General features: G+C 34.7%; 2 protein-coding genes across 2 annotated transcripts in view; one reads left to right on the forward strand and one right to left on the reverse strand.

The window, feature by feature from the left end:
* LOC113118807 (pappalysin-2-like) overlaps positions 1–11,125 on the forward strand; it is a 41,582-nt gene extending 30,457 nt beyond the window's left edge. The window contains 7 exon segments of the mRNA XM_026288220.1: positions 970–1,018; positions 1,020–1,139; positions 1,224–1,356; positions 1,746–1,855; positions 4,994–5,065; positions 10,036–10,134; positions 10,532–11,125. Of these exon segments, the coding sequence (XP_026144005.1) occupies positions 970–1,018; positions 1,020–1,139; positions 1,224–1,356; positions 1,746–1,855; positions 4,994–5,065; positions 10,036–10,134; positions 10,532–10,639 (691 nt within the window). The 3' untranslated portion in view covers positions 10,640–11,125.
* Positions 11,126–11,206: 81 nt separating this feature from the next.
* LOC113040761 (astrotactin-1-like) overlaps positions 11,207–14,895 on the reverse strand; it is a 100,480-nt gene continuing 96,791 nt past the window's right edge. The window contains exon 12 of the mRNA XM_026199019.1: positions 11,207–12,456. Coding sequence (XP_026054804.1) covers positions 12,219–12,456 — 238 coding nt within the window. The 3' untranslated portion in view covers positions 11,207–12,218. The remainder of the gene's footprint in view (positions 12,457–14,895) is intronic.

A 14,895-nucleotide genomic window follows, 5' to 3' on the forward strand; every position in this document is an offset into this window, starting at 1 on the left:
TATTTTAGCACATCTGAGAGGAGTATTGTTTGCACCTGCCTCATCTTTATGAGTAATTAAAATGGCTGGTAAAATACCTCAGTGTCTTTTATCTGCTTTTAATTGGGCATTCATACCAATAGCTATAGCCAGCATGTCTCATTAAGCCATTTAAATAATCCTGTTTATTAAGACCATTGGCATGTTTGTTCTGAAAGGCATTTCATTATGAAGGTTCAGTAAATGGTTTATGACGTTCTAAAGAGAGGTGTTATGCTATTATCAAGGTAGTTTTAGCCTGTGCTTCTGTATGATCTTTCTCAACGAACATTACACCCTAAACTACATAAACTACAATTCAAACTACAATTTATTTCCTGAGGATTTATTGACTATTTAGTCATATCAGATGGTTTGTCACATGTCTTAGAGGAGAATAAATCCCCTATGGCTGGAGGAGAATGCCATTCAAGAAATGTAGTAATTACTGCATTTATGTTGTGCAAATAAAAACATTGAGAACCTGCAATTAAATTTCAACACGTGTTTAATGTAACAGTTCTATTGTCTCAAAAAAACTAGTGAGAAACCTGATACAGCTTTTTTATGCATTTCACTGATTCTAAACAACAAATATATAAGACCTTCTAAGGCCATGATTGTTTAATTATGTTTTTATTCTGTATTAAAAGTATTAAAATAACAGTTTATATATATAAAAAAAATGCATTTTGAGTTTATAACTTGCAAATCTGAGTTTGTATCTCACACTTCTTTTTGTTTCTTTGTTTCCACTACAGAATAAAAAAAAAAAAGAAAAAAAAAAAAGAAATATATATATATATATATATATATATATATATATATATATATGTGTGTGTGTGTGTGTGTGTGTGTGTGTGTGTGTGTGTGTGTGTGTGTGTGTGTGTGTGTGTGCATTCACCCCTGATGATTTACTCCTCCTTCATGCTAATGACTTGTTTTTCTCAGGAAGTTTCTGAGGTTGGAGTGTTTGGAGGGTGGGACATGGCAAGAGGGAAAGCTGTTCACCTGTCACATGCCCTCCTCTCCCGCTGATGTTTGAGGGCATGTACACCTGCACCAACAATTTGGACTTTGATAGTATCTGCACCCTACAATGTCCCGATCCAACAGAAAGGGTATCGTACCATTTTGTAAGCCATTTATTTCTGTGTTCCTAAATTCTGCAGTCATTAAACACTCATCTACGTTTCTCCCTGCAGTCCAGCATTCGATGCACCAAAGATGGCAAATGGACTGAGGACTTTACTATGTGTAAGAAGATAGAGGGATTGTGCCAGCCTCCTCTTAACCTTAACCTGGTGGAATACAGCTGTGAGGATGGCTTTGACGTGGGTGAGTATTTAAACTGACCATAAAATTTACTGGTTGTGAGATAAAAGTTGCCCATTTCAAATATGAAAATGACTAGTCAGTCGATTTCTAATAAAGCAAGGATTATTGTCTCAATTACTGTCTGAACGTGTATTAATATGCATTTAACTAATTTATTCTGCATTGTAATATTTGACTGTACAGTTAGGCCACTGTATTTATATATTTCTTAAAAAGAGGTCTAGACATACTGTACTGTACCTGCCTAGGCTTTAAGACCACAGTCAGTTGCATGCAGTAGGATACTTTTGAGTGCCAATCTGCCAAGCTATGGATGACCAGTGCTCACATGAATAAATTCAACAGATGCAAATGATGGTTAAAGCAAAGCTTGCTTTGTGTCATGACAGGTGCAGTTTGTTACCCAACATGCATTGTGGCCTTGAGTGACCCCGTGGTGTTTGCCAATGGCTCTAGCGCTGATACAGTAGAACACTGGATGCTTCCCAGCAAGGTTCAGGTGAGGTGCTGGCCACAGTTTGCCACAAATTTGATATCTTTGGCTGTTCAAGACTGTATGCACTTTCTGTAAAGCCCCTTTTTTCAGTTTTTACTATTTAACTATTAGAAATGCTTAGTGTAGAGTGATCTAACCAACAACACTTTTTACAGCTTTTATTAATAAGATTTTAATTTACTGCAGAGCAGTCATTGGTAAGCAAGTAATGCAATGCTAAATATATTCAGATTTGTTCCGATAAAGAAACAAACTCATCTACATCTTGGATGGCCTGAGGGGGAGAGTACATTTTTAGCAAATTACATTTTTTAAAAGTGATTTCTATATACTAATACATGTTAAATTGAAATGCATTATACAAATACATATTTATAAATGTAACATAAGCCTAGAAAAATAAATGTTGTAAAAATGTTCCTTGTAAGTTAATGCTAACTGTTCTATCGTTATCTGCAGACACAGACAAGCATAGAACACTATTTAGAGTCCCAGGCTCAGAGAGCAGTGGATCTATTTATTTATTTATTATGCTGCTGCCAGAAAGATAATATAAACATGCAATTTCTTTCTCAGCTGTTAACCTTCACACACATAACCAACTGTTTTTGTAACTCGTGTTCTTAACAAACTTTTATGTAATTCTGCACGATTAATCGAATTGTCATGCTCATTTTGTCCACAGAGCCGTAGCTCTCTGACTAGCTATGCAAAATTGTGCTCATAATCACAGATGATATAACTGATGAATATTCGAAAAATAAATTGTTTGCGTATCTTCTCAGTGAACTACGGCTCTGTGTAGTAAATGCTGCTCCATCTGAGAGCATGTGAAAATGTTTTTACTCCAACATTACTTCATAACGTCAGTCAATGTTTGAGATGTGGCTTCTTACACAATAACAGAATAATTAAAGCACACAATATTGCATTGTATTCTAAGCAGTGGTAATGTCGATTAGCATTTCATTTAATTTCTGTGTTTAGAAAGAGCCTTTTAGCCTTGATTTGGATTAATTGTGCAGCCCTGATTTTGAGTATTTGACAGTTTAAGTACAATAAGCCATGAAAGAGAACGCAGTTTAGTAATGTTAATTTACTCATATGCAAATAAATATTTGCATGTGAGAATGTAATGGTAAGGTGGGTTGAACCTGGTTTGCAGCAAGAAAACAGCATGTTTCTGCTCTCACTCAAAATAGGCTTTTTATAAATGATATAATAAATGATCTGTGGGGTATTTTGAGCTGAAACTTCACAGACACATTCTGGGGGACACCTGAGACTTATAATGCATATTGTATAAAGGGGCATAATAGGTCACCTTTAAAGGGTACATAACATACACAGTTTCACCTGATCTCATGTTAATCTTGAGTACCTATAGAGTAGTACTGCATCCTTCATATATCCAAAAAGTCTTTAGTTTTATCATATTTATAAAAGAAGATACAGCTTTCCGATTCTTTCCGGAAAAAGCCGAGCTCCTGGAGGCGTGCTGTGAGCGGAGCTATAATAGAGCTGTTTTCGTTTTCATTAACATATATTCACTTATGTGCTGATTTCCAAAAAAATACAGAAATCTGATGCAATTGTACTTACATGAATGGGGTCTTTTATTACAGGGACAGCTCCATGTTTTAATAGCAAACGGTGTACAAATCCAACGTCGACTTGGGCCTTGTTTATAAAACATTCGTCACTTAAATGACCAGAACACACAAAGGCACTTGATACACTCTGCTGCCCCGGAAATACAAACTGGATCCAGTGTTCATGTAATGCTGGGTTCTTGGGGAAAGTGAACACGGTAAACTTTCCCTCACATCCAAAAATGCACTTATTTGGAGGCATTCTCCAACAAATCCTATGCAGCGCTGGCGACGATTTCGAAGTGCGTTGATGTGCGCGGTCTCACTCTCCTCTGGTCAATGTGTGTGCGCGGGCGCCCTTTCCCAGAAAAATGCTCATATAAGGACTTCCGTTCTCATCTACGTCATTAGATCCACGATCAAAAAAAAAAAAAAACAGCCGAAACTTGTACCGATCCGGAAGTAAGATTTTCAACACAGAAATTCTCAGTCATTCACCTAAATTATTTTTTTTAAACCTCGGCCATGTTTAGCATGAGAATCCATCTCTTGAACACTGTGAACAACTCTGAATACACAAAACACCATTGTACCCATCCTTTAACTATGCTAACTTTAAGACTGAAAAGAAATGTGTTTTTCCCTGTTCCACATCATGACGCGAGGTGCATTGGCATCTGTCAAATGTGAAATCACTCACTTTTCTGAGCTTTGTTTGGGGGAACCTGTTTTGGCTCTAGGCAGAGGAGCTTTGAGACTGAATACTTTGGATCCAAAAAAAATTGGAATCACATTATTGGCACATCAGAGTGATCAGTTGGATTGGATTAACTTGATTCTCGCTGCAAACCAGGTTCAAATCACCTTACCATTGAAATTGTTCTGCCAAATCGTTGATTCTGTCTCTCATTGTCATATCAGCTCGTGAGAGTAATGGTTACAGAGTGATGTTTTTATAAGAGACGCCTGAAATGCTGCATGTCAAGCATGACATCTCTGAAGGTGTCAGACTTCCATTGTTTATAATGATACATCAGCACCTCTAAGAACAGCCTGCTTTCCAGGAATGTTGTCCTGAGTATTGCAGACTGGGTAAGAATGCTGGAGGAAAGGTCACAGTAGGAGGGAGTTGAATAAGAGATAAGCAAGTTTCTTTCCAGAAATTCTGCTTTAGAAACAGGTTAGCTTTGCAAATCTGAGAAAATGTCAAATCAGTGAAATATTTGTACAAATTGAAAGTAACCCTTATAATAGGTCATTGTTTTTTGATATTTAATATATAATTAGCAATTTTATTTCTCAGTTTTTGTCTTTTATAATTAAGTTAGATATAATTAGATTTCTGGAAAATAAATATTATAAATAAAATAGAAATAAATAGAAACCCTTGTTTTTACATTTCCTCTCAAGAAGATTTGTTACAATAGCTTCATCAATCGTAATATGTCACCTTTTTTTGCTTAATGATGCCATCATTACAAAGCAGTAATTGACTCTCCTTCCCCTTCCCCTTTCCTCTCTTGCTCCTCTATTTCTCTTCCTTTGAAAGAGTATTGTCTGTACTGGCATGTTGAAGTGGCATCCGAATCCAGCACAGATCAACTGCATTCAGTCCTGCGAGGTGAGTGCCAATCATATGACGTGAAGTCTTTCTGATTAATGATGAAGTAGAACATCACACACGAGCCAAATAGTTTCTTAAAGCTAATATAAATTTGTGAAATTATTATTTTAAATTCTCTCTAAATTCTATATGATTCTGTCACCCTCATGCTGTTAGAAAACCATTTGCTTTTCTTTTTTCAGTGTTTTTATTCAGTATGTTTCAGTTTGTATCTGATGTTCAAGTCACGTGATAACAGCATAGAAGTGAAAATAGTGTTGAAAATAACAGTTGAGTGTTTGGGGCAAAAATAATGGATAACTGTTTATTGTATTTCTGCCTGGATTTTTGCCCTGTCAGTGATGCCAGGGGATATATCTTAAAAATGTGAAAGGTTGGAGAGGTGTTTAGTACATTATGTCATTCAAATTAATGAAGTGTGAGATTTGGATAGAAAAAAAAAAAAAAAAAAAAACAGTACGATATTTGTCTTTTATTTAATAATTTGACCAAAATGGAACTCGCAAATCAAATCTGTAATCCATTTTTTAAAAGCATCTATAAATAAAGCATAAAAGTTCAGGCTAGTAGCACATAATATGTCTCAAGAATTACTTTGAAGCGTTTACACCTGCAGAAATTCAGAATGAACCCGAACCAAAGGGTCAAGAAATCTATTCATTTGGTTTTCTATTTTTATTTTGTCTGCATTTGATTTACACTTTCCCAAGTTTACATTTATCTCAGTAATGAGGCATTTTGTTGTCAAGGATTTCCGACACCAATCGCTCTCATATGGAGACATCTTCTACATTTCCCCTGGCCAAGAGAAACATTTAGTGTAGTGGTTGATGGACTGCGTGCCACATCTTCCCACAGCATGCTGACAGATTGATTCTCACCAGTTCTCCTTTTATCACAAAAATAAATGCAAATGAAAATATCATTGCCACTGTAAAATGTGGTATATACGTGATCGTAAAACATATTATTCCAGTTTCTGTTCCTCCAGATTCCTTTCTGCAATTGACACAATCCTGTATAAATTCACCCCCAGCACTTACTCATCAGACGTTGTCGACAATTGTAGTGCTGAGGCGCCAAAGCAAATGAATGATCTTATCGGTGTGCGTATGCAGGTCAGTTGGACAGAGGGAATTTAAAGGATGTTATGTAAACTGATGGATGCATTAATCCAGTCGTAAAATAATCACAAATCATATGTGATGAAAGTAACATACCAGGCTATGCTAAAAGTCAACAGAAATATCGCAGCAGAGTCATGTGAAGCCTGGAATCGAAAATAGTGTTGAAATTAACAGTCGAGTGTTTTGGAAATAATGGATGACTGTTTATTGTAATATCTCGCAAGTGAAAGGATGGTGTGGAGTTTAGTACGGTGTACCATTCAAATGCGTGAGACTTTTTTTTTTTTAATCCAACAAATTTTTTTTCTCATTTTTTATGTATTTAATAAAATCTTTAATATTAAATTTATTTAATAAATAAAGGTAAATCAAATTGTTTATATAATTTATCTAACAAACAAAATTTTAATCTTAACATTTTGATCATGTAAAGACAATGTATTTTTTTATTATCATTTATTTTATCTTTTTTTTCTGTGGATATCAGATTTTATTATTCTTAAAATAATTAAGAGTAAAGCAAACAGGATTTATGATCTATTCATTGTACTTTGGAACCCACTATTCCTGTAGAAGGATGTTTTATAATATTCAATTACCCCTCATATCTGCCACTCTGTCTCGTCTTCTATTGCCCTCATTTGTTATTAAGCAAAACAGTTACTTTTATATTGGAGACTCAATAAAAATTAGACTGAAGTACATGTTCCAGTTGCACTGCAGCATGTCCAGAAGGTCTTTTCCAAGGCTGATTTTAAGAGAAGAGGTCAGCTCCGGTTAAGCATTTGTTTATGTGTAATTAAGATTTTATTTTGTACCATGCACCAAGGCCAAACATAAGTAGACTTTAAGTCTGCTTTTCTAATCCATGGTTCTTAAATTTTGAAATTAGAATTTTCTTTACGATCCTTCTGAGCTTTAGACTATTGGGGTAGTTTGTTTTTGTTTTTCCTTTGCTACCGTGTAGTACAATTTATTTGACTGCTTTAAACCAGCTTTTGAGTCAACTTTTCCCCCTTTTTGTGTGGCTCCATCTGAGAAAACCTCACAGATGATGCCACTGGTTTATGAATTACCACTGTTCACATTCCTTGCTGCAAATATGTTTGGAAGAATGGTCATCTGATTCCTCTCAGGGCATGCGCTGGGTTTCTCATCTTAACATCATGGAAAAAGTTGACAAGACACAAACACAAAAAATCGGTAAACACTTCATTTGGCCTTAAAATGAAGAACATTTAACATTAGAAATGAAATGGAGGGGAACATAATAAGTAGTCTTTTGGGAAATCTGGAGAGAGCCAATCAAGGGCCACATACTGCGGTGAAGTGAAATGCCAGCACTAACATGGGGCCTCGAAACAAAGTTGTCCATGAAAACATGTTGTTTCCAAGGAGATTTGTTTATTCTATCTTTCGCTTAACTTTAGATCTGGTCGGTCAGGCAGGAGTGTGTACTCCCTCGCTCCTGTGGGAGGTTTAGGGATTTCTCCAGACGTCATGTACCGTAAGGTGAAAAGACACCTTTATTGTTTGTTTCAGATAAGATTTCGGTTTGATGATCTTTGGTATCTCAGATTGCAAACGTTCATCGCAGAAACTGTTGCTAGGGGTTAATTATGTTTATTAAAAAATACATATTTTTTAAGTGATTCATAGAGGGATCTGTTTTCAATAAATTCATGTAATCTAAATCAAGCTTTGGATACTGCCCAAAAACTAGCAGGGTTGCCTACTAAAAGCCCTCTTTGAGAAGAGGCCAGGAAAATAAATTTTAGGATATACCTCAAAGTTGACAGCCTGAACTGACACTGAGCAATCTGAAGAGGTATTTATATTTATCATCGGATTACAGTAAGGTCATGATGTTTTTCCTCTTAGGTCTCGAAATATTGATTAAATCATCTTATTAATTGCACTGCAGCTGCTTATGATGAGAGAGAGAGAGAGAAAAAATCAATTAATTTACTAGTTCAGTAAATTCTGGTGAAATGGATTTTTAATGTTCTGCATATGGAAGGCTATAGTTTGGCTATTAGATTTAAATGTATTATGTTACAGCTTTCTTTCATTAGATTTTATTTTATTATTTTACATTTTATAAATTAATGTTATCACTGACAACTGAAAAAAGAAAGACATTGAAATCTTATACTATTTTGTCTAATAAATTGAAAATATTACTGAAAACTGTATATATATATATATATATATATATATATATATATATATATATATATATATATATATATATATATATATATATAGATGTTGAAATCGTATACTATCTCTAAATAAATTGAAAATAAACCAACCTTCCATCAAAACATTACTTAAGCTCCTTATGCTTAAAATAAATCAATTAAGACAAAACAGACCAAATCAGCATGTTTTTGAGTTGTCAATTTATAATAATAATTTTGAATAATTTTGAATAAAATATGAATGAGATTTAAATGTTTAAATATTTTGGCAGACTGGATTTTCATGATATTTTCTGTTGTATTGGTCATCTGAGTGTCTGTGCTTGTCAAGATTTTGGCTTTTCTTGACTGTTGAGCCAGGTATACATGAGGTCTGGGTCAGATGATTTTGTGTAACGCTTCAAATGGTTGCCTAAGTGTTGTTTAACAATCACTGGCAGTTTTCTTCTGCTGGCTGGAGCAGATGCATTCCACACATCCTTCCCATTTACTGTTACATGACTCTTTAGTTTAGGCAATAGGTCATTTGCTTTTCCCAGCCTTTTCTAAAACAACATTAATAATGCATGTGTTTTAGATTCAGATATTTGACTTGCAATATGTAACACGTCAGTTTAAACAAAAAACTGGCAAGATTGTTTTTTGAAATTGTTATTGCCAAAAAAAATCGCAGTGTGCTTAAGGCAATAAAACGGATGGAGAGCAAGAATAAAGAAATAAATATATATATATATATATATACAAGCTTGAAACTGAAGAATAAAAAAAATTATATTGCTTATGACTTGGAGAATGAGACCACGGCAGGAAAAACATTTGGGATTGGGTGTAGGTTACGCAGGGATACATTCTGCAGAGAGCTCCTCGCCAGTTGCTCTTGCACAGGGATGTGGAATCAGGTAGAACCCGGACTCTCAAAGAACTCCACATGCACCAAGAGCCAAAAGTATCTTTGGCAGACCGCACTTGTTTTCCTATTATTGGCATCAGATCCTTTAGGTTAGGTGAAATCCTTTAGATAGGAATTATGACACATTTAAAGTGTTTATGCATATTAAATTTGCTAATTGTAGTCCACTCATTTCCCATTGCAAAACAGGTAACTGTGAATTGTACATAATAAAATTTAAGTAATTCATGCTTGAACCTTTAAAATACTTTAAAGGCACATTTAATAGTTCACTGAGCTCAGGTTGTTTGGATGTATAATAAAATGTTCCTGCATATGGAAAGCTATAATTTGCATAATAATGTTATATAATAATAATGCAAAATAGTTTGTATAATAATGCTTTTGAAGCTACAAGGTCCCTTAACATTAGTTAATCATTAACACATATTAACTAACAGTGTTTATTAATCTTTGTTATGGTTAGTTAATACAAATACAATTGTTTGTTGTTAATTCATGTAAATAGTAATACTATGATATCATAATTGATGTAGAAGAAATATTTTTTTTTTTGCATTTAAAATTTAAATTGTATTAACATGAACACTATTTTAATTTAACAATCAAATATGTTCTCTGTACAGTAAATATACATTAGAAACATTGTTCTGTATGTATTACCCTGATGTCAGCTGTTTTTTCTTTTAAATGAGATTTGAATACATCACAACTGTCTCTTTGCAGCCATTCGGAGGAGATGGTTGGTGTGACACCATTAATAACCGAGCGTACTGCCAATATGACGGCGGAGACTGCTGTCCATCCACTCTGTCATCTAGAAAGGTAAATCTCATTTGAAAGACGATTCCACATTCATCCTACGATGCTTTCACATTCCTCTCTCACAGTGCCATCCTCTGTCTCGCATGGTGCCGCCACATTGTCAACCCTTTCCATGAATGTTGGCCAACTCATTCTTCCAAAGAAATGCAATATAAATGAGTGGATACTCATTAATGTACCACAGTGAGACAATTGCATTTCATTAACTTTAGGTGAAATAAGAGCTTATGCAGTTCATGTGAATCATATACCTGGAAAAAGGCTGGAAAAAGTGCTCATTGTTTTGGTCTACTGTGATGCCTTAAAGTATTTTTGAGCTGAATTATTCAAACCATAATGTTGGTGGCCGAATGTTTTCTGGATGCTGTTTGTAAAAGTGTGTCCGGTTGATTGACAGGTCATTCAGTTCGGGGTGGACTGCGATCACGATGAGTGCACCTGCCGTGACCCCGAAGCCGAGGAGAACAAGGGCACAGCCAAGCGAAAGGAGCCAGGACGGCTGTGAGTGATAGCGTGGCGGAGAGCGTGCGGAAAGCTTTCAGACTGGCTTGAAAAGAAAATGTCAAACAATAAATTGAATGTTTCTCACTCCACACGAGTGCCAGGCTGATCAAAGGCAGAGTATATCAAAGCATGTAAGTGCATAAAACAATCCTCTTCGATATTAATCTATAAAATAATACCTAATATATTTTCAAGATCTCTAACAGAGATGTAGATATGACCTATATTTTAGCAAACAAGCAGTTGCGTACACCATCAAACACACACACACACACCGCACTTAATTTTTTAAAATATTTTTTTTTTATTCCCTGTACATGTACATGCAAAACCTGTGAAATGCATGTGACAGTTCATTTATAGAAATTGTAATGGAAATATGATACTATTTTTGTATTCTCTTTTGTCTGTTAAAGTGTAGGTCCACTGTCATATCAATAAAGTATAAATACACACCGTTAATTGGTTGGTAAAAAAAAAAGAAAAAAAAAGATGTATATATATATATATATATATATATATATATATATATATATATATCAATGTCATGATTTAGGATATCTTTTAATATTAGATTATTTTTAACCATCAAATGGTACAAGATGCAGACTTAAATTACAATGTGAAATCATATGAATAGGTTTGAAAATTTCACAACTACATTTTTTGAAAATCACAGACAACTTTGTTGATTTACGCTGGCCAGTCATTTGGTCTGCTTAAGTGACACCTCTTTTTACAATCAACCTTAAAATATGCCTCCAACAAATCAACAAATGGTGAACTGGACGCAAATATTTTCCCAGCTTTCATTTTTTCCCCCCTAATAACCGTTTTCACTAAGATTTATGTGGATGTGTCATAAAAGAGCTGTTGGTATACTTAAGTTCCATAACAACTTTAAAAACTTTAAAAACTGTGCAGCCCTCATTACTTTTGTTCAAAATTCAGTTGAACAATTAAATAATCAGTGAATTAATGTTGGTGATTTTATTTGGAATAGGAAATAAAACATAAACAAGACATATTATTGTACACAACTTTAAATGGTTATTTTCATAATACCGCTTATACTTAAAAACAAACAAACAAAAAAAATCTGTACAGTTTTTTTTTGACCTCTCATACCTTAGTTTAAATACTACATTCAGCACATTAGTAGTGTTTTAATAATTAACTAACATTTACATTTGCTATAGCTCTTTCCATATTGATATGCCCTACAGAGACAGATATTTTCAGCACATTAAGATCATACAGTTTTAGTTCTTGTGGAAAAAGTCCTACCTACACAAGCTGGTGTATGCACTATTTGACAAAATACACCACGTCTAAATGACACCTTAATGCAACTTTCCTTTGACTGTACACTGTACATTTTTATGTGCAAGCCCATAGACAAGCCACTTGAATGCTTCTTGGAAAAGTTGTGAGAAAAAGTTCTCACAAAATATTTTCCTCTTCATCATTAAATATCCAATTAATGTTAAAACTGATGGACCAGATTCACTAGAGAGAAGCCCTAAAGGGGAGGCTGCATATAGGTTCAGCCCCTCACTGGTCCTCTTGTCCAAGTTGGTTTAAAGTTCCTTGGGTTCTCCATAATCATTGTACATAACGGATAGCATCTGATCTTCACAGGCCTTACGTAAGTCATGGCCGAGATTCATCCAGCTAAGCCCGAATGCTTTGGTATCTGTATAACGACAAGACAGATACTTTAGGGATGCTCTGCGCAAGCCAATTTTGGGTTCCTGGAGGAGACCCCGGCACCAACCACTGAGTTCATCCAGCTGAGACAGGATCAATCCGGCTTTCCTGCAGAAGCAAACACAAAGATGAAACTTGGTTAGTGATGTGTGCTAATGTTAATATATTACAGATTGTCTGGGTCAGATGCATATGGAACAAATGCAACTATACAATATTATTTTGAAATAAATAAATCCAATCCCGCATGGATAAATTGGTTAAAATGACTCTAAAAATGTTAAACTGTTACTTAGTATAGAAAGAATAAAACAGTTATCAAAGAATAGAAATGACTTTCTATTCATCAAAGAAAAACACTTGACACTGAAAGATTAATGGGAGACACCAATAAAACAAATATAAAAATCCAGGCGATGGCCATATTCAGCTAAAGCACAGGTCTTCTGTCTGCATCCCTTAAACGATGCTCTTCAAAATCTGGACTGGGGAGTTTGACCATATATCAAGCCTTTGGTGTTTTTAAATCAAACTGTAATTGCAAAGCCTTTAAAGAGAAATGTTACTGTCAAGAAGGTTCTCAGGTAACACAGGACTGATTAGGTGAATGGCAGCTAAGGTTAAGTACAGTACCTTCGAATTCTATTAGCTACGGTGACTTGAGAGGGGCATTTATTGAGTATGTGTGAATGCGCTGAAGAGCCAGTATCCATCAGAAAAGACAAGAAGCTGAAATGCGATACCGAGAGTACAGAAAGAGTGCTTCATTTCTAAATCATGGATTAATTTCAAACTCCTGCCAAACCAGAAGTTCAACACTCTACCGCATATATACCAAAAACCAAATCTAGGTGGACCAACAAGGCTTCGGGGCAGCTAAGTGCATTTTTAAGTGTGTTTACAATTATAATGTGGCATAAACCGATTCAAATGAATGCACAATGTCTTGTTTGACTGCTTTTGCAATTTACTGAGGTTTCAAGCAACAACGTATAAATTAATTATTTACTTTGGCTTCCAATTAATTCACAAAGTATAATAACGGAATTTTAATGTCTGCCATTTACATAATTATTTTGAGTGTATTTAGGTTTTTAATGTCTTGCCACATTTCAGCGGTTGTAGGAGTTTGTCTGTTTATTTGCTTAAAACAAAACGCAGTGGTTTGTTATCCTTTAATTTTTCACGAAAGTCCGTTTTGGTCTCCAAATAGCAATGGTTGTAACCATAAATCCCAGCGTGTATGGAAGTGGAAAATGGCCTTTTATTTCCAAGGTACATTTTCAACCTTTAGGTTCTGCCAGTGCCTCTATCTCACTCTCACTTTCTGAAATCTCTTGCAGTAGTCTGAGAGCAAATGATCGGCTGCATTTTACCAACATCTACAGTAAACACACCAACCCACCTCACTCTTTATCCATCCATTTAGAATGGCCTTATGATCCTTAGACAGCAACGATGTGGTTCCTTATAGTAACTGTACAGCATTAATGTCCTATTAAAGCATGAGTCAGTCCAACCAATAGTAGCACCAATTAAGAATGAGTCAGTAGAATTTCTGTGTTGATAATCTCAAAACAAAAGAAAACCCAGGGAATGGTCTCTTTTTTTAATCTATTTTGTTCAAAGTCTGAATTGGTTTATATTCTGAGAGGAGTCAGTTTAATTACAATTATCTTGTATTGTGACAATTCAATGAAATCGCATTATAGTTCATAAAAATTGCATTTAAAGGCTGCAGATGAGGAAACTGCACATTTTGACTTTTATTAGAAAGAAACAAATTCTCTTTGTTTTTATTTTCATCCTATCCTATGCCGAAAAAAACAACAACAAAAATGCTGTATGGACGCAATGAGACTGGAAATGACGCATGCAAGTTGTTTGGAAGACAGATGCTGGGCCCATCTCCCCAGACCTCCACTAAAACAGCTTATCTGAAGGCTAAAAACTTGCGCAATATTTCATGGAACTGGGTCGAACATAGGGGCATGATCACACGCACCCTTCACTGTGCAAATATCTGGATGAATTGATTATAAATGAATGTTGTTTTGGGGTTATTCTGATGCATTTGTCATAGAAGACAGCCTGTAGCGGACAATTACTACTGATTAACCTAATCATTTCAACTCAGTTCTCAGATCTCACTGATGGCCAATGACAGTTTTGATGACATCACTTGATTCAACATCAAACCAACAAACCTTTTACCCTTTAGGACTCATATGGTCCTCCTTATGGAAAGGTTATTATTAAATAAATATTTACTCTAGAAAAAAAAAAAAAAAACAGAGTACAAGTTCTAAATAAAATATAATAAAATATAACTGCGCTAATTAACATAAAAGGTATGGAGAAATTTGACAAAGTTAAATATACAATTAAATGATCAAAAACATGATCTTGCCAAAAAAAAAAAAAAAAAGAATGATTAAATGCAAGTATAAATGAATGAATGAATTAATAAATGTGTAGATATAATACACATTCAAATTAAAAATTAACTGAAAGGAACAATGTGTCAGACAACAATGTGTCAGACAA

The sequence above is a fragment of the Carassius auratus genome, chromosome 2 (assembly GCF_003368295.1).
Source record: "Carassius auratus strain Wakin chromosome 2, ASM336829v1, whole genome shotgun sequence".
NCBI classification, from domain to species: domain Eukaryota; kingdom Metazoa; phylum Chordata; class Actinopteri; order Cypriniformes; family Cyprinidae; genus Carassius; species Carassius auratus.